Source organism: Protomyctophum parallelum, assembly GCF_964188405.1.
Source record: "Protomyctophum parallelum genome assembly, chromosome: 9".
Taxonomy (NCBI): Eukaryota; Metazoa; Chordata; class Actinopteri; order Myctophiformes; family Myctophidae; genus Protomyctophum; species Protomyctophum parallelum.
Window position 1 is genome coordinate 2,614,693 of NC_139706.1, and position 21,048 is coordinate 2,635,740.

General features: G+C 45.7%; 1 protein-coding gene across 3 annotated transcripts in view; it reads left to right on the forward strand.

The window, feature by feature from the left end:
* Positions 1–20,398, forward strand: part of egln2 (egl-9 family hypoxia-inducible factor 2) — a 43,390-nt gene extending 22,992 nt beyond the window's left edge. For 2 of the 3 annotated variants that reach the window (XM_083773550.1, XM_083773552.1), the window contains 4 exons: positions 9,962–10,081; positions 12,347–12,483; positions 16,824–16,891; positions 19,811–20,398. In XM_083773550.1, coding sequence (XP_083629676.1) covers positions 9,962–10,081; positions 12,347–12,483; positions 16,824–16,891; positions 19,811–19,863 — 378 coding nt within the window. In that variant the 3' untranslated portion in view covers positions 19,864–20,398. The remainder of the gene's footprint in view (positions 1–9,961; positions 10,082–12,346; positions 12,484–16,823; positions 16,892–19,810) is intronic. The other variant, XM_083773551.1, reaches the window with a different exon arrangement.
* The last annotated feature ends 650 nt before the right edge of the window (positions 20,399–21,048 follow it).

Here is a 21,048-nt window from a genome sequence, read left to right on the forward strand (position 1 = left end):
AACGAAATCAAGCTAATTTACATGATGCTCCAAAAAAGACCGCATGGTTGCTGCAACATGCGGTCTGAAACGAAGGCCTTCAGGTTTAATTAGCCAATTTCAGGGAAACTGCATTTTATTTTATTTTTCCCATCGAGCAGAGCTGTTCTGTCAAAACCACTTGACTCCCATTGAACACGCGTTCTGAACACCCCTCGGTGCACAGCAGGTCTGATTGCCAGTTCCGAGGCCAGAGACGGTGGGGGGGGGGGGGGGTTCCTAAGGTTAATGAGCTCAGGCTGTGAGCGTTTGTCAATGATGAGAGGTGACAATGGGGGGGCTGGGTGAGCGCTGTCACACAAACCACTAACACCACTCAGGTCCACTTGGCTCTACGTGAGGAGTGGTGCACGCTGACTGACCCTCAAAGAATAGGTCCAGGTGAAGCTTATTTTCTCTCGGGTTGGCTTTGAGGACCTGGTTCATGGATTGGCTGAAACCCAGGCTCTGCAAAAAGGAGACTTCCATAACTCTACAGCGGCTAATGCTATGAGCTAACTGGAGCTACAGAACAAAACACAGTGAATGAACCAACAAAAGCATGTCGAAAACGAACGCAAACAACGGCCGCGAGGTCATATACGTTAAAAAAGTAATAACAAAGAATTATAGGATTTTTTTTTTTTTTTTACGGTGTTGTACAATGGTGGCATGGAGAAATTGCCAAAAGATTCTACAAGCTCTCAACATGTTGCGATGCAACGCTTTGTCAGCTGGTAGGTCAGCTATATTCCGTATAAAACAATTAACTAGATGTTAGTTGGGCTGGGCTGGAAACAGATTTATTAGCTTCGTTACAGATTTAATGGTGGGCCGTTTCTCGAATCCCGCAAGCTCGGAAATGTCATGTTGTCAATACGGTGGCTGTTTATTCCCCCCGTGACATGACTAATGCTGTGTCCATGTTGCCAGATTTACGATTTGTGACGAGAAGTGGATGTTTAAGACGGAGGGAGCGAGTGTAAGGTGAGCGAGGTGCGGAACGGAAGCAGGCGGCGCAGACCCTCAAACTGTTAACACAATCGTCTGGGACAGGACAGGTGCAGAGGTGGCGTCCTTAGTGACGTCAGAGGCTCAGAGCAGAGGCTCAGAGCGCAGGAGTAAATGGCACTGACCTGACGATCTCTGATCTCCGATGTCGCACACATACCCTCTATATTGGGGAAATGTTTCAGCCTGAGTGGGTTTCAGGGTCTTACTTCCTCGGCCTACTGGCAGTTTGTACCAGAATGTTGCTGCTGATTGATCCAGTGATTGATCCAGTGATTAACTCCGGGCAGAACCAACAGACAGACTCACATACGGTACCTTTTAAAGGAGCATTAAGTGATTTGGGTAACAAGATGTGCACATGCACGCACTACATTGGGGGGGGGGGGGGGGGGCAAGGGTTAACTGGGGACAGGGAGGAACTCCTTATATGGTCAACACACTCTATAGTAGGGAGGATTATCACAACAAAACAACAAAATAAGTGATATTTGAATGAAGTGAAATCACTGAATATACCTTTAACCTTACTGTAGATGGCTCTGCCAGCACAGAGTTTCTCCGTACAGATCATGTATTTCCGACTGAAACAAAGTGTGGACGTGACACGTACAGAAAGAAAGAAAGGTACTATGTTTACCCAGGGTAACTGGACTAAGCTCAAGAACCTTGTTTACAGCCAGGCCCTGCTCATAGAACATTTCATGGTAGAGGTCCAATGCCTTGTTCAAGGGCACTTCAGCGGTGGTAATTCTAACGTGCCGGTCCGGGGATACGAACTAGCGACCTTCCGATATCACGACCGCTCCGCAAACAGTTCGGCCACCGCTGCCCCACGTGGGCAGACTCTGGTCTCTCGGGGGGAGAGAGACTCTCATGCCGTAGTAAACCCACAGCGTGAAGGATGGGATCTGGGGATCTGTCCTCTCATGCCGTAGTAAACGCACAGCGTGAAGGATGGGATCTGGCACGTTAGATCAATATGGTAGCCGTGCAGAACTCGTCCCTGGAGCTTCCACGTGTATTTATATGCACGTCTCTCTTGTTAACCCCGGAAAGACGAGGTGAAACCAGACAGGACTGGAGAGATGTTGTGTAAAAGTGTCCCTTCACTTCCCCCGCAGGGTGACGGAGCTCCGGGTCGTTGGCGGCCTCCAGAGATAGAAGAAGTTATTACCCCACGGCTACTATCATCAACCATACAAAGCTCTCTCCCCCCATCATCAGCTCTAGAGTGATGATGGCGTGATCTTTTCTGTTTGCTTAAAGAGACAGCTGGATGAGGCAGAGCAGGGACGTGATAGGCTCATGGTTTATGTCATGAAGAGCAGTATTAAAAGGTTCTGGTCTCCACTTTTGTATGGTGTTTTTGTTTTTGTTTTTTTAAGATATTTTTTTGCGGCTTACGCCTTTTATTGATTTTTTAAGGGACAGACAGTAGGCTGACAGGAAACGGGAGAGAGATGGGGGATGACATGCAGTAAAGGCCGTGTCGGGTCCGGGAGTCGAACCCGCGGCACACTGCGACTGGATTACCAGTCCGGTGCCCAGACCGTTACGCTACGGCCTGGGCCTTGTATGGTGTTTATGACTGGATGGTGTATGGTTTGTATGGTGTTTATGAGTGCAGGAGTGGGCGACTTTGACCATAGAGAGGGCCACTATATATTTCCACACTCACTCCAGAGGGGCCACATTGCATACAGTATACTGTCATAGGAAAGAAATAGCAGATCTACAAGCTCAAAACGGGTCGCACTGCAACATGTATTGAGCTTGTAGATCTGCTATTTTCTGTATGACCTAGTGGACATATACTATACTACCCTACAAAGCCAAAGTGCAGTAACAACGTATTTGTGACACACCTACTTATTTGTGGGTGTATCCCAAAGATCAAATTAGATTTTGGGAGATAAACTAATTTACCTCAAGAACATATATGTACACTTAGTATAATATCACTTATTTGCCAATATCTAATTTGACTGACCAGTTGAAACACTTTTAATAATGTATGGTTTGATTTTGTGATCCTCAACACGGCTGCATTGTAGATACGAAAATTATGCTAAATTGACTAATCTACAGTCTACAAGTGTAGATTAGAATCTAATTTAATTTGATCTCCCTGGCTGGCGCAAGTACTAGGAACCTTGCGTCTGTCAAAAAAGCACAGTCCAGTCCACATGTATCATAATCGCAATATATAATTTGAGACCCCCAAAAAAAGTCTCAAATAAATTGAGATTAATTAGGTGTCTGACTCTGAAAGAATGGTTCCCATGCACCGTTGCCACAGAGAAGGCTCCCTGTAGCACAGAGTACTACTCACACAGGGGAAATACCAACACCGTCGCCACCGAGAACGCTCCCTTTAGCACAGAGTGCTCACACAGGGGAAATACCAAGCAGGAGAAGCATTGTTTCAGCATTGATACTGCATCACGCATGACGGGCTGACCTCTAACTTAGTGTTTCTCTTCATAGCCCACTCCCTCTCTGCGTCAGACGTAGTGGTGCATAGTCTGCATACCTTCGCTCTACTCAAGACTCGCACGCTTCTGTTTGAGAGTGTGTATGTATGATAGAATTTAGATACAGTACACACTTGACCCATTCTGACCTGAGATCAGATTCTAAAAAAATGTCTTCTACATCCTGACAGTTTTCCATTCTGACCTGAGATCAGATTCTAAAAATGTCTTCTACATCCTGACAGTTTTCCATTCTGACCTGAGATCAGATTCTAAAAATGTCTTCTAAGTCAGTGGCTCTTCGATTTTTCTAAAAATAGCAGATCTACAAGCTCATAGCGCGCCACCGAGTGGCGCGCTATGAGCTTGTAGATCTGCTATTTTTAAATAGCTAAAGCATAACATAGCGCTAACACCAAAAGGGGTTCCCGACATGGGGTTCCCGACATGACAACAGACACAGAGACACAGATGTGTCTGTTGTCATGTCTCTCATTCTGACACAGAGGATGTGTCTGTTGTCGTGTATCTCATTCTGACACAGAGGATGTGTCTGTTGTCGTGTCTCTCATTCTGACACAGAGGATGTGTCTGTTGTCGTGTCTCTCATTCTGACACAGAGGATGTGTCTGTTGTCGTGTCTCTCATTCTGACACAGAGGATGTGTCTGTTGTCGTGTCTCTCATTCTGACACAGAGGATGTGTCTGTTGTCGTGTCTCTCATTCTGACACAGAGGATGTGTCTGTTGTCGTGTCTCTCATTCTGACACAGAGGATGAGTCTGTTGTCGTGTCTCTCATTCTGACACAGAGGATGTGTCTGTTGTCGTGACTCTCATTCTGACACAGAGGATGTGTCTGTTGTCGTGTCTCTCATTCTGACACAGAGGATGTGTCTGTTGTCATGTCTCTCATTCTGACACAGCGGATGTGTCTGTTGTCGTGTCTCTCATTCTGACACAGAGGATGTGTCTGTTGTCGTGTCTCTCATTCTGACACAGCGGATGTGTCTGTTGTCATGTCTCTCATTCTGACACAGTTTTTGTGTTCTGATATTCTCTGTTTGAGGGGTCGTTTAGTTTGCCCTACGTATGCCAGACCACAAGGGCATAGTAAATGTAAATGTAAATCACGTGTGTCGATTTGCAATTAATGAATTGACGAATAGGAATTTTCTTTCCAGTGTGGGGATGATTGAGTGATTTCTTGTCTGATGTGTTGTTGCAGCAGGCACACATGCCACATCTGTACATTCCAGTTGTTGTCAGCCAAGCCATGTGGACTTTTTCAGAACCATATTTTTGTACATGACTGTACCTTTGATTATGGGTGCCCTCCTGAATGCAACAAGGTGTTGGGATTTACAAAGGTCCTTCAATGTTGGCTCTGCTTGGAGCACATGCCAGTGCCTGTTGAGTATTTGTTTGATTTGTGAAGCACAGTGGTTAAATTCAGTAGAGAAACAAGCCCGACTTGGATTTTTAGTTTTTGGTGGATTGGATGGAAGTTCAGGACGGGAGGCGTTATTAGAACATTGTATGGCTTTCTGAATAGATTTTGAGGAATAGCCTCTGTCTTTAAAACGAGTACTCATAATGGTTTGTTTGGAGTGAAAATCATCAAGATTTGAACAGTTGCGTTTTAGCCTCAAAAATTGACCTACAGTGCAGGAATGTTGTCCTTGAGGTGTCTTGGATGGTTACTGGTAGCATGCAAAATTGAGTTGCGTTCCATGTCTTTTCTGAAAATAGATGTGTGAATCATTCCAGTTTCATCCTTGGATATGGTTAAATCCAAATAGTTAATTTTGACCATGCTTTGTTCACAAGTGAATTTCAGGAAACTTGAGCTGTTGAGATATGATACAAAGTCTATTAGTTCAGTCTGTGTCCCATCCCAAAATAACAGGATATCATCAATGTATCGTTTGTATAGTTTAATTTTTGAATAGTAGGGGTTATTATTAGGGTCATTGATAACATTTTCTTCCCATTTTCCCACAACCAATCCAGCCACAGAAGGTGCTTTTGCTGTCCCCATTGCAGTCCCAGATTGCTGGAGGTACCAGTTGGATCCATATTGCATGTAATTTCGACTCAGGACAATGTGCAACAGTTCCAATACAAAATAATTTGGGGGGATTTGTGTTATTTCTCTCTTGGACAAGTAATAGGAAGCAGCATTCAAAGCATCTTCATGGGGGATGCAGCCATATACATTTACAACATCAAGAGAGACTAATATTGTGTTCTGATTCAAAGTGCAATTACTCAGACAGTTGAGCACATCTTTTGTGTCTCCAAGGTAGGCGGGCAGATCCTTCACAAAGTCTTTCAAAAAGAAGTCAACAAATGTTGACAATGGTTCAGTGAGAGAGCCTCGTCCTGAGACAATTGGTCTGAGAGGGGGTTCTGTGGGGTGTTTGTGGATTTTTGGGAGACTGTAGATGATGGGCGTGATGGGATGCTGACTAGTCAGGTAATAATAATAATAAACTTTATTTATATAGCACCTTTCATACATAAATGTAGCTCAAAGTGCTTTACAGAGCAGAAAAGATAATAAAAACAAAAGCAAAACAAAACAGCATTAAAACAGGCATGCAGTTAACACAATAGGACAATAATGCAGTGTCAAATCAGGAGAAGGCAGTGGTACAAAGATAAGAACAGATAAAATAAGGCAACGACATTAAAAAACAGTGAGGACGTGAATACAAAATAAAAATAAATAAAAGATCACTTAAAAGCAATGTTGTAGAGGTGGGTCTTGAGCTGAACTTTAAAAATGTCTACAGAGGCTGCCTGACGAAGGTACAGTGGGAGCTTGTTCCATGCCGACGGCCCGTAGAAGCAAAAAGCTGCTTCCCCGTATTTTTTAGTTACCATTTTTTTAGGCAAGGCGAGCAGGCCAGCAGTGGAAGACCTTAGGGGCCGGTTTGGGACATATTTAGGCAGGCAGTCATGCAGGTAGGAAGGTGCGAGACCATTGAGAGCTTTATAGACAAGTAAAATAATTTTAAAATCAATCCTAAAAACAACAGGAAGCCAGTGCAGTGATGCCAAAACTGGAGTAATGTGTTCTCTCATCTTAGTTCTAGTTACAACTCTAGCTGCTGCATTTTGGACAAGTTGTAGTCTGTCAGTTGTTTTCTTAGGCAGTCCTGAAAAGAGCGCATTGCAGTAGTCAAGCCAAGAAAAAACAAAGGCGTGGATTAGCGTTTTTGCATCGTCCAAGGACAAATAGGCATGTTCTTTTTTTGTGATCCAGTTAGATTCAAGAGCAACTTTCAATAGATTGTCAATTTCAGATTTGTATTCATTCAGGGGATTTTTCACAAGCTGCCTGTAGGTGGGGCTGTTCAGGTTTTCAAGCATTTTTTGATGATAATATTCAGTATCTAAGACAACAACTGCACCTCCTTTGTCAGCAGAACGGATAGTGATTTCTGGATTTTCCTCCAACTCCTTTAGTGCACATTGCTCCTCATAGGTTAAGTTTGCATACTTGGGGCCTTTATCTTCCTTAAGCATTTTTTCAATGTCATGTTCAACAAGTTTGTTGAATGTCACAATGACAGGACTTAGGTTGGTTGAGGGGCAAAATGATGACTTTGCATAAAAAGGAGAGGGATTATTTGCACCAGTTTCAGTCTCATCAGTAGGTGATATCTGTGCAGTATAATATGGTGCACTCTTATGGTGGGGAGAAAATAAACTTTTCAAATGGAGTTGTCTCATGCACTTATAAGTGTCCACCTTTAAGTTGAAAGCATTGACTTTGTTAGTCACAGCAAATGAGAGGCCTTTGCTTAGAACTGAGGTTGAACTGAGGGTGAGGGGGACTTTGGACAGATTTACTACCGGGGATTGACTTGTCTTGGGGATCTCCTGGGCCGTCCCCTTTCCTCGGTTGCCCCTCCTCGTTTTCCTCTTCCACGTTGTTGTGGGCGGGGTATGTCTAAAAAAAGTCACTCCTTGGCTGGTTGGAAGGTCCTCAGTCTCACTCTGGCTCTGGGCACACTGTAGCCCTCCAAGCAGAACCCAATGCTACTGAAGTTTCTGACATTTGTTAGACCCAGTGCATTGGGTCCTGTTGCATCAGTATCCTGCCACCTGGTACGCGGACATTCATAAAACATAAACAACATGGATAACGCCTGTCTGCGCTCTTTGACGACATTTTTTCGTGTGAGGGTTTCTGAATCTGTGAAGTATAAGTACCCATACATGCCGCTGCGAATATCTCCTGTGGCGCGGAAGCCGTTAAGTATTTTTGTACTTTGTTTGACCGATTTGGTCGCTTTGATTCTTCTCTTCCTTTATTGACACCTCATTGTACCGCCTATCTGGCTAGCTAGTGGCGCTATAGCTATGACAAAGCAGATCAGAGGCAGGGACGTAGCCGCACAAGCCAACCGCACACCGGGAGGCGGTACATTAAACGGTAAACAAACAAGAAGAAATAAAGCGACCAAATCGGTCAAACAAAGGGGATGTATAGGTACTTAAAGTTCCCGAATTCAGAATAACTTAAACTAAAAAAGGCCGTCAAACGGCGCAGATTCGATCTTAGAGAGCAAGTTTATCGTCCGCGTTCCAGAATTCCCATACGAAAATATAGTCATGAACAGGGACCCTACATAAAACTCATCAAAATTTCAGAAAAGCTTTATGTAGGGTTCCGAGAGGGGCTAGGCACACTGTGAGGCGTGAAGGCGTCAGAAGTAGCTGAAGTTTTCTTCTTCGTGGGGTTTTTAGACAGCTGGTGGATGGAAAAGAAGCTCCACCTCCGCGCCCGACGGACGGACGCGACGGACAGATTCACGGACGCGCTCTCCTCCGCGTCCGTCGGGCGCGGAGGTGGAGCTTCTTTTCCATCCACCAGCTGTCTAAAAACCCCACGAAGAAGAAAACTTCAGCTACTTCTGACGCCTTCACGCCTCACAGTGTGCCCAGAGCCACAGTGTGCTTGCTCTGCCAGTGTCAGAGGAGTAATCTAATTGATTGGGGCCACCTGTTTTGGTCCTAGTTCTCTGTTTCTGTTTGAAGGTTGGTTTGTGCCATTCATAGACCTTTCCTTCTTTATAATGATTCAAGTCACGTTGGTATTTTTTCATCTTGAGTTGTATCAGATCTTTCTTGAATGATTCCAGAGATTTCGTCATTTTCTCCTCTAATTGGGTGTACTCCTCAGTCTTTTCAAGGGTGTGAACCTTACTTTCAAGTGTTTTAACTGTTTCAAGTTTCACAACACGTGAGGTTTTACATTTTCCAATGACCAATACCTCCAAATCTAGTGAACATTTGTTCAAGATCTGCTCCCACCTCTTCATGAACTCGGGGTCCTCCAGGCCCATGGCTGGAATGAACTTGATTCGAAGGCCTTTGGGAATGCGAAGTTGTCGTCTGTACTCTGACAGTGTGACAGCATGCCACAGTAGTCTTTTTTTTTTTTTTTTTAAGATATTTTTTTGCGGCTTACGCCTTTTATTGATTTTTTAAGGGACAGAAAGTAGGCTGACAGGAAACGGGAGAGAGATGGGGGGATGACATGCGGTAAAGGCCGTGTCGGGTCCGGGAGTCGAACCCGCGGCACACCGCGACTGGATCACCAGTCCGGTGCCCAGACCGTTACGCTACGGCCTGGGCCTGCCACAGTAGTCTTGTTTCTTATTTCTTTGCATCCTCCAATTAAAAAAACAGGCTGTTGATATCTGTGCCCCAGATTTTCATTTTGGACTAGATTTTCAAATGTATTACTGGGGAACAGAATGCTTTCAATATCTTCATCAGTACTGTAGAAGAATGACAGAGGATGTGTCTGTTGTCGTGTCTCTCATTCTGACACAGAGGATGTGTCTGACACAGAGGATGTGTCTGTTGTCATGTCTCTCGTTCAGTAACATATTATCGGGTTAATAGCTCGCACGACTCCAGTTGCTTTTAAACACTTTGAGCATCTTTACCGGGTGCGCGGTCGAGTAAGTAACATAACAGGAACATTTCTCAAAGAGAAAACCAGCACTCACGGAACTCTCGTTTTAAGGCACTTTTATTGTATTCTTGTATCAGTTGACATAGCATGCCGCAGAGCAGCAGTACAACCAACGCGTTTCGGCGGTCTGCTGGAGACACCGGAAGTGCCACATTTTATGGTCTCCCTAGGAGACCATAAAATGTCTCTCGTTCAGCAACGCCACTAACCTTCCTCCTCATCTGTCCCCAGGCCATGGTGGCATGTTACCTAACCTTCCTCCTCCTCATCTGTCCCCAGGCCATGGTGGCATGTTACCTAACCTTCCTCCTCATCTGTCCCCAGGCCATGGTGGCATGTTACCTAACCTTCCTCCTCATCTGTCCCCAGGCCATGGTGGCATGTTACCTAACCTTCCTCCTCATCTGTCCCCAGGCCATGGTGGCATGTTACCTAACCTTCCTCCTCATCTGTCCCCAGGCCATGGTGGCGTGTTACCCGGGCAACGGGACAGGGTACGTTCGTCACGTTGACAACCCCAACAGCGACGGCCGCTGCATCACCTGCATCTACTATCTCAACAAGGACTGGAATATCGAGGTACGTCTCCACACCGTTCACTCTGACTGACGGTTATTTTGGACCGGTTCTGTGTGGACCCATATACAAATATTACTATGAACCTTAACCCATTCTGACCTGAGATCAGATTCTAAAAATGTCTTCTATGTCAGTCGCTCTTTGATTTTTCAAAAATAGCAGACCTACAAGCTCATAGCGCGCCACTCGGTGGCGCGCTATGAGCTTGTAGATCTGCTATTTTTCAATAGCTAAAGCGCGACATGATGCTAACACCAAAACGGGTTAAAGATGGGCCCAATCGAAGGCCCAAAAAGGCCCAATCGAAATGACAGTGATATAGTGATGTCACAATATCACCCCTCCCCCCCTTTATCGTACAACAATGTCTGTGGCGGTTGCGGCTTCAGTTCAGGTGGATCACCACCCATCACAACATGGTCATCTGGCGCTATGCTTATACTAGGAGAACGAAAGTGTACAGAAAGTGGTAAAATTGGGTTTTTATGTGGCCACACCCACCAGTTGATTAATGAACGGCGGTGGCTCAGGGGTAGAGTGGCGGGCGGGATGGTAACCAGCAAGGTTGCCAGTTCGAACCCTGTGGGCTCCCCCAGAGTTAGTGTCGGAAGTGTCCTTGAGCAAAGACTCTGAACCCCAAATTGCTCCTGATGTGCTGGTTGGTTGCCTTGCATGGTTTCCGCCGCCATTGGTGTATGAATGTGTGTGTGTGAATGGGTGAAATTATGCACAATCTATGTAAAGCGCCTTGGATAAAAAGGCGCTATATAAATGCACCCTTTACCATTTTAATACTTTTCATTGGTTCTATATTAAAAAAGTCTAAATAGGAGATGCAAGCTTTCTGCCCAACAGCAACGACGTATTCATGGACCACCATAAAAACTCTGTCTGGGGAACTTCACTGCTAGGGGACATTGCATTAGTAGGGGACAGCTTGGATACTTACACCTTTTTCCATAATCTATTTTGTTATAATTCCCAGGTTCATGATTATCCAACACGCGTAGCTCAAATCACCTCAGACCTCCAAATGCCCGTACGTCTCAATCTCAATTTAATATAGGCTTCAGAGGGTCTACAATATGGAACTCCCTACCTTTACATCTATGGCAATTGTCTTTTCATCAATTCAAGAAGTCTCTAAAATCACTTCTCCTAACCACCAAGTACACTTCCCATACGGTCTGCTAAATTAACCTGGTGTACTCAATGTTCTCCTATAGCCGTTTTATTGTCTGACTTCTGTCTATTGTGCTTTTCTTTCTTGTTATACAGTCAGGGGGGCAGTCAGACAGATATTTTGTGAAGCCTGAAACTCCTGAAAGTTCATATAATGGCCTGTTGTGGCGCTGTCACTGGACCCAAAAAAACCCATAGCCCCATAGAAGTCCATGTATTTGGGCCCAACTTCACCTAGACTGTATTACCTTAATAAACATGGTCATGAATACTTTCAGTCACTAGTTTAAAGTCTCATTTATAATGTCATAATATTCTTTTTGGAAAATGATGGTCCCATTTATAAAATAAATGACCATAAAGTCGCGTATGTTCTGAGGGGCGTGGCTACCGTTACAGTCTATGATCGGGATTCCCCACCCACTCGAGTCAAAATAAAAACCAACGGAGAAGAAGGGGGGAAGTCCCGCCTCGTTGTCTGGGCAGCCAATGGCCAGCTGGGCCCAAACGGAGCCAGCCAATGGCCAGCTGGGCCCAAACGGATCTAGAAAGATGGCGACTTACAGTGCAGGAATAACAGGCTTCATTTTATGTCCATGTTTGACCCGGGGAACGCTTTGTCCATATTTTTTACAGTCTATGTATACAGTACATTTCCGTCCTTTCACTGTCCCTGTATTTTATCTGTATTCTAATGTTCAATATGATTGTTTTTTCTTTAAACAAACAAAAACTATGAATGTTTAAACATGCCTGGAGAAGCCACTTTGCAAGCCCCCTGGAGGGTTTTTAGGCTTTCTCCTTCACATTTTTTTTATTGACCATGTGTCATTTCCGAAATATTTTTGTATGTGAAAATAAACAAACAAACAAACAATACAAGTTTATTTCCTTTCAGCTACTGATAATTATTCCCAAACACTGCAACAGAGTGTGAAAAGGCTGTATATGTCAAAGATCCTGACATGCGCGCGTCGTGTATGTGCGCGCGCGTGTGTGTTTATGAACGAATGAATGCCAAACCTTTTCAGTCGTGAGATTAGTTTTTCTTTAATCCCTGTTGTTTGTGTCTGTTGTGTGTAGGAGCAAGGAGGCCTCCTGCAGATCTCTCCTGAAGGCCAAAATGTGATGGTGAACATCGAGCCTCTGTTTGACCGGCTGCTCATCTTCTGGTCTGACCGCAGGAACCCACACGAGGTCAAGCCAGCCTTCGCCACTCGGTCAGTACATTGATAATATATATATATATATATATATATATAAGTTTGTAAGAAAAATTACAAAAACCTTTTTTTTTTTGTAATCCTTTTAACAGTTTCCGTGCCGCGAATGGATTACTCCAGGTTAATGTCGCTGCCGTATCGGACATACCCGCCTTTTGTTTTATGTGTTTAATCCGCCGTAATGTAATGAATCAAAAGAAAATCCGTCTTCGTCGCGGAGTATGAGACTGGATGGCTTCGCTGTGATGACGAAACCGGAAATCGTCACATGCTGTGGGCTGCTAGGGCTTCTGGGAAATTGAGGCCAATGGAAATGCATTGGTTGCAACGCCTCATTGAAACCAATCTTGTGTGCGTCTTCCGGGTGCACCAAGATGGTGGATGCTACACACAGATCATAACAAACCACGGGATCTTTTTTTGATGGATTTTCGCGGATTAAAAGCCCAAATAATTCAGCGTATGCTCTAAAGGTAATACAACAATCTCGGCAGTGAAGGGGGGTTGATTAAAATGCGGGTTAATCGTAAAAAACAGTCAAACTGTTAATAGTGTTCTGGCATTGAACTTTGGACCATATAAATACAAATGTGTTTGGCTTTGACTTTTAATGACTGACTGTCCCTTGCGCTGTTTTCATTACTGACTAATATAGAGCGTTGCAGGAAATGAGTCCCCATTCATTTTCCTCATAGACATTTCAAAAAGTATTTATTTAAAGACCTTTTAAGCGTCGCACAAAGCCAACTCGAGTTGTGAGAAATCACGACGACAAACAAAAAAATTCGGGACGAACAAATAATTAGAAAGAAGAAGAAAACAGCACTTTCTTCTTGTTTTTCTTCTTTGTAATTATTAGTTTGGTCCTACATATTGTGTTTATTGTCATGATTTGTCACGACTCGAGTTGGCTTCGTATACGACGCTTAAAAGGTCTTTAAATAAATACTTTTTGAAATGCATTGGGAATTATCTCCTGGGCCATGGCGTCGTCATGAAAGGGGGGGCGGGACTGCGACGCTCTATAGCATTCAATCAATTAACCCATTCTGACCGGGCACCCATTTTGGTGTCGGCATCATGTTATGCTTTAGCTATTTAAAAATAGCAGATCTACAAGCTCATATCGCGCCACCGAGTGGCGCGATACGAGCTTGTAGGTCTGCTATTTTTTGAAAAATCGAAGAACGACTGACATTTTTAGAATCTGATCTCAGGTCAGAATGGGTTCATCAGACCAGTGTGTGTCCGGCGGAAACCTCGTATGAATCTGATCTCAGGTCAGAATGGGTAAAAAAAAAAAAACACACAGCTGGGAACCAAACCCAGCTAGTCTTCATGGGTGGGGAAAACCGGCAGGGTATTGTCTGCTTGTCACGGCACTGGCATCTCCTAACGGTCCGTTTAGCCAGGAAATCATCTGGGGAGAACCTATGTATGCACATAACGAACATAGATGTGTACTTTAACCCATTCTGACCTGAGATCAGATTCTAAAAATGTCAGTCGTTCTTCGATTTTTCAAAAAATAGCAGACCTACAAGCTCGTATCGCGCCACTCGGTGGCGCGATATGAGCTTGTAGATCTGCTATTTTTCAATAGCTAAAGCATAACATGATGCCAACACCAAAATGGGTGCCCGGTCAGAATGGGTTATAGACGGAGTAACTGCGTTCAGACAGACTTGTTTCAGTTGCAACGTTTCGTATACCGCTGCTAACCCTACAACTAAACATAAAAGACAGAGTGGGACTGCAGCTGTATCAATAAATAAAAAGAACCTTTGCACGCACAACCCTAGCGGCCCTTTTCTAGTGATGCTGTACAAGGTGAACGCTGAACATACAGCAAGTATTACAGATCGGCTATTAAAGGACCACTTCACCACTTTCCAACCTATCGTCATAATATGACATAATCGGACCTATATTATGTTATAATAGGTCCTCACTAATAATCATGATGAATTGGCACAGTTTTTTCTACTCGGTCTGTGTCTCATAGGAGGGCTGTGGGCAGTTCAGAAACCCGTCCACAGTGACATCATCGATGAGGAATCCAATTAAGCTAATAGAAATGTCAGGCTTTCTAGTCCTGAAAAGTTACAATGCGGAAATGGAAGCCATCGTTCTCACGATAACATTTTTGTAAAAAATAAAATCTTGTTTAAAATGAGACACAGACTGAGTAGGGGAGAAAAAAAAATCATGATTATTAGTGAGGACTTAAAAGTGGTGAAGTGGTCCTTTTATGGTTATACCAGTCAATACAATATAGTACATAGGGATTATAGGGTTATACAAGTTGTTAAGACCGGGTCTGTGTTGTACAAAATGCGCATGCGGGGCACTCTCACTCACAGAGCATTCACAGCACACACCCATTCACTCAGGCTTCGTACACACATAAAGAACAAATGTTCTGTGCTCTGCCTGGTGTTTCATGGCCCGCCCCAATGCTTTTCCAATGGAAGTCACGTAGTTTGACCAAACACTTGTTTGATTGGGGGGAGAAATCAAACAAGTGTTTGGTCAAACTACGTGACTTCCATTGGAAAAACAAAAGTGTTTGGTCAAACCACGTCGTGACTGCATTGGGGCGGCCATGAAACACAGGCAGAGCACAGAACATGTGTTCTGTTTATGTGTGTATGAAGCCTCACACTCACAAAGCGTTCACAGCACACACCCGTTCACTCACACTGGGTACTGCCACACTATCGAAAGAGCTGCGCACGTTTTCGGCTGCGGACAGCCGAAAAACCGGGTTTTTATAGACAGCTGGTGGATGGGGGAAAAAAAGCTCCACTCCCGCGGACGACGAGCTTCCCAGGAAAGCGCTCTCCTCCGGCGCAAGTCGTCCGCGGAAGTGGAGTTTTTTTTCCCCCATCCACCAGCTGTCTAAAAAACCCCGGAAAAAGAAGCTGCTCACAGCTTCTTCTGTCCGCGGCGCAAAAAAACGTTTTCCGCTTAGGTCTGGAAACGGGGGGAAAGCATTCACAGCACACACCCGTTCGCTCGCACTCAGAGCATTGTTGAGTCCACCATCCATCACAGGGAGAGTTTCCACAGCACGTACAGTAGAATGACAGTAATGTTGTTTGTGAAACAAGAATTACTTTCACTTTCTATCTGCTATTTCTCCTCCTGAATCGTTTTGTATATCTGCTATTTATGCTATGTCACTCTGATGAATGTATGGGCAGAGGTCCTTCATTTAACCCATTCTGAACGGGCACCCATTTTGGTGTTGGCATCATGTTGTGCTTTAGCTATTGAAAAATAGCAGATCTACAAGCTCATAGCGCGCCACCGAGTGGCGCGCTACGAGCTTGTAGGTCTGCTATTTTTGAAAAATCGAAGAACGACTGACATTTTTTAGAATGGGTCAATCAGACCAATGTGTGTCCAGTGGAAACCTCGTATGAATCTGATCTCGGGTCAGAATGGGTTAAAAGGGAACCACTCTATTTTAAGTTCAAGGGTGTCCAGGTAGCAACGCTATACAGGCGGCCGCGGGAACTCTTGTAGTTGGGGAGCGTGGGCAGCAATACCGTCAAACAAAAAAGTAAAAGCTTCCATAATTCACAGTGACTCAGTGGTGAGTTGCAGCGAGTGACGCTGCTGCGTTTTTGGGAACGTGAGCTCACTTCTCTCCGCTTAGGACCGACGGCTGGCTGGGGGGGCAAGGTGGGGCTCGAGACAGGAAATACGTGTTTCCTGGGGGGGGGGGGGGGGGGGGGTGTAGGAGGGGGGTTTCGACGATGGGAGAGGAAGGTTCGATTGCAAGACTCGCGCTGCCCTGGGGGTGTGGTGGTGGTGGAGGGGGGGGGGGGGGGGGGGGACAGGAATAAACAATGCAGGCCCTCCGGAGAGACGGGGTCTGAAACAAGTCCACATTAAACCTCTGCTGCCTCATGGCATGACACGGCTGCTTTTCTTTTCTTTTCTCCTTTTTGTGGCTTTCGCCGTTTTTATTTTATTTGGTTTTTTTTATAGAGGAGGAACAGACAGTATAGTAGGCTGACAGGAAATGGGGAGAGAGATATGGGGGGGGGGGGGGGGGGTCTGACATGCAGTAATGGCCGTCGGGGATCGGGAGTTGAACCGACGGCACACTGCCAGACTTGGACTACCGGGCCAAGGTGCCTGGACCGCTAGGCCACGGCCGAGGCACACGTCTGCTTTTCTGATGAGTCGAGCAGACCTACCCCTTTAGCATGCATCTGGACACTGACACACTATTTAATTCATTCATCCATCCATCCATTCATCCATTCATCCATCCATTCATTCATTCATTCATTCACGTTCATGTTATATCTGTGTCTTCACAGCTATGCCATCACTGTCTGGTACTTTGATGCCAAGGAGAGGGCAGAGGCCAAGGAGAAGTACCGATTGGGTGAGACAGTCTTCTTTCTTGTTGTTTCTTCCTCACTATGCCTTAACCCATTCTGACCGGGCACCCATTTTGGTGTTAGCATCATGTTATGCTTTAGCTATTGAAAAATAGCAGATCTACAAGCTCATATCGCGCCACCGAGTGGCGCGATACGAGCTTGTAGATCTGCTATTTTTGAAAAATCGAAGAACGACTGACATTTTTAGAATCTGATCTCAGGTCAGAATGGGTTAATCAGACCAGTGTGTGTCCGGTGGAAACCTCGTATGAATCTGATCTCATGTCAGAATGGGTTAAACCTTTTTGGACAATTCAATTCCCAGGTGGAGTTAATCACCAGTAAGACGCCTGAGGGCGAGAAGCATGCATCCACCTGGGTGACAGCAGACTGCTGGGCGAGCCCTAGTGTAGCATGCCCTAGTGAAGCATGCATCCACCTGGGTGACAGCAGACTGCTGGGCGAGCCCTAGTGTAGCATGCCCTAGTGAAGCATGCATCCACCTGGGTGACAGCAGACTGCTGGGCGAGCCCTAGTGTAGCATGCCCTAGTGAAGCATGCGTCCACCTGGGTGACAGCAGACTGCTGGGCGAGCCCTAGTGTAGCATGCCCTAGTGAAGCATGCATCCACCCGGGTGACAGCAGACTGCTGGGCGAGCCCTAGTGTAGCATGCCCTAGTGAAGCATGCATCCACCTGGGTGACAGCAGACTGCTGGGCGAGCCCTAGTGAAGCATGCCCTAGTGAAGCATGCATCCACCTGGGTGACAGCAGACTGCTGGGCGAGCCCTAGTGTAGCATGCCCTAGTGAAGCATGCATCCACCTGGGTGACAGCAGACTGCTGGGCGAGCCCTAGTGAAGCATGCCCTAGTGAAGCATGCATCCACCTGGGTGACAGCAGACTGCTGGGCGAGCCCTAGTGAAGCATGCATCCACCTGGGTGACAGCAGACTGCTGGGCGAGCCCTAGTGAAGCATGCATCCACCTGGGTGACAGCAGACTGCTGGGCGAGCCCTAGTGAAGCATGCCCTAGTGAAGCATGCATCCACCTGGGTGACAGCAGACTGCTGGGCGAGCCCTAGTGAAGCATGCATCCACCTGGGTGACAGCAGACTGCTGGGCGAGCCCTAGTGTAGCATGCCCTAGTGAAGCATGCATCCACCTGGGTGACAGCAGACTGCTGGGCGAGCCCTAGTGAAGCATGCATCCACCTGGGTGACAGCAGACTGCTGGGCGAGCCCTAGTGAAGCATGCATCCACCTGGGTGACAGCAGACTGCTGGGCGAGCCCTAGTGAAGCATGCCCTAGTGAAGCATGCATCCACCTGGGTGACAGCAGACTGCTGGGCGAGCCCTAGTGAAGCATGCCCTAGTGAAGCATGCATCCACCTGGGTGACAGCAGACTGCTGGGCGAGCCCTAGTGAAGCATGCATCCACCTGGGTGACAGCAGACTGCTGGGCGAGCCCTAGTGAAGCATGCATCCACCTGGGTGACAGCAGACTGCTGGGCGAGCCCTAGTGAAGCATGCGTCCACCTGGGTGACAGCAGACTGCTGGGCGAGCCCTAGTGAAGCATGCATCCACCTGGGTGACAGCAGACTTCTGGGCGAGCCCTAGTGTAGGAAAACTGGCCTCAGATCCTGTGCAGCAGGGGCGTGGCCCAGTGCGTTGCGTTTCAAATGAAATGCGAATCAAAAGACAGGGGAGTGGGCGCTACATCTAAATAAGACGGAAGGGAAACAATTGCTCCTTGAGCGGTGGTGGCCTGCTACAATTCAATTTGGAATTGGATTCCCTTCGGACTATTTTCATGGTATGCACAGACAGTGCTTCAGACCGGAAAGGGGAGTGTGTCCGCTCAGATTCTGAGCGCAACGTACTTCCCTCACAGGGATACGGTCCTTTTTTCCCCAGAAGTCTTTCTCGCCCGCCTAGTGGCGAAAAATAAAACTTCTGGGAACTCAGATTAGGCGAGCCCTGGCGCTTTGGCATGGGGGGGGGCGGGGGGGAGGGTCAGATCATAATTTTCGGGCCTGTTGAGAACTCTAGTTTTCGCCGGCTGCCGGGCACGGCTGCACTAATAACTTTTGGGGCAGGCCCGTCTATAGCCCTGGAACATGACTGCCATGATAATTATCATGACAGTCATGCAGTAACTTTGCCCTGTTTTTTGCAGTCGCTGCATTTACAAGATTTCCGTATATATAAACATTCAGATTTCAAATATAAAGTACTCACAAAGTGTCCCACGGGTGTTAGTTAGTAGCAGCGCGAGCGATTAGAATTGCTGCGTCCCGCGTTCTTTAATAAAAAGCATTTTTGTCCGAGCTCTCCGGCTACTTTTTTCAAACGGGGTTCGTTTGGGAAATCCACAGTTGCACACCGGGAGCGCACTCGCCTATTAGTCTGTATTGGCAGGGCGGTCAGCGTACCTATATCGAACACACCGAGTGCCACCCTCCTCCCGACCGATAGGGGCGCGTAGTTGAAAGCCAATGGCAAAATAACACCTCGGATAAAAATGCTTTTTATTAAACAACGCGGTATGCAGAAATTCTAATCGCTGGCGCTGCTACTAACTAACACCCGTGGGACACTTTGTGAGTACTTTATATTTGAAATGCGAATGTTTATATATTTTAATTATTTGTAAATGTAGCGTCTGCAAAAACCAGGGTGAAGTTGCGTCATGACTCTCGTATGAATACGAGAGTCATGTTTACAGGGCTAGCCCGTCTATAGAGTTTGAATGGACAGGTATCAGTCAAAAGAGAGACATTTGACGAGGAGGAATGGATGCGGAAGGATCAACATAATTATGGAATGTCAGGACAGGTCAGCTCCATATATGGAGATCTAAGGGTTAACTGAAGTCCTATATCAGTGATTCCCACTAATGTGCTTCTCCTCTATGTCTACAGCAGCCGGTCAAAAGGGAGTTCAAGTGCCTGTCCCTCAAAACAGCAAGACCTAATCACTGGGCGGAGCTTCTCTGAACATGTGACAGGGCCTACCGCGGCTGCTATTGGACAGTACACAGTCATAGAGGGAGAATGCCCGGCGAGAACTTGTCAATCAAAAACGTCGAGCTGCCTCCATCCCCGCTCTGTGGATTGTCAAACTGTCACAACTGTCAGTCATCCTTCACAAGCTTCTCAGCATCTTGATTGGTACTGACTGAGCAAGCCGAGTGTCGGAGACTTGAGTCCAATGGAATCAAATGGATGGGGAGGGGAGAGAGAGAGAGGGATGAGAGAGGAACTGGTCACACACGGTGTTGTTTTTGGCAGCAAATTTCTATTTTAGTTTTAGTCTTTAGTCTCTTGAATAGTTTTTACTTAGTTTTAGTCACATTTTAGTCGCCTGGAATGTTCTAGTGTTTAGTCTAGTTTTAGTCGACTAAATGCCATACGACTTTAGTCGACTAAATCTACAGTTGATTTAGTCGACTAAAATGTGTTTTGACAGGCCTTGATGTCGTTGTAATGACATATTTTACACTTTGGTTGCATGCTGAAAATAGCAGATATACAATCTCACGCGTTGTGAGATTGTATATCTGCTATTTTCAGCATGCAACCCATCATAAAACTGGATCTCTTGTCCACTAGTCCCTTCCTAACATTTTAGTCTAGTTTTTATTTGTCAGTATATTTAGTCTTAGTTTTAGTCATCATAGATTCATTTTTATTTAGTTTTAGTCAGTGAAAAAAGGCAGTCGACGAACATTTTTCGTCTTTGACGAAAACAACACTGGTCACACATGGTTCTCTCCTTATCCCCCCTCCTCCTATCATCTGTTACCACGGCGCTTCTCAAACCTTAGTTTTTAATTCCGAGGCTCGCCGAGTGACTCTCTGAATTACAGACCTTTGGACCTTTGAGAACCACTGGGTCTATGAAGAGAACCAATGTGGCGAAAATGGACGTGCTTTTTAGATTTTTGTTGTTGCGGTTTTTTTTGCCTTGCCTTTTTGTTTTCAATAATCATGCAGTACTGTTGTGTGGTGATGTAATCAGAAATCATTGTTTCTCTCTGCTCCAGCCTCATTTTGCCCATTAAAAAAAAAGAGATGTCAAATATTGACGTACATGCCCCAAACCTACTTAATTTCACCTTTCCCCAGCAAAGTCTATTAGATTTATTTATCACTGAGGG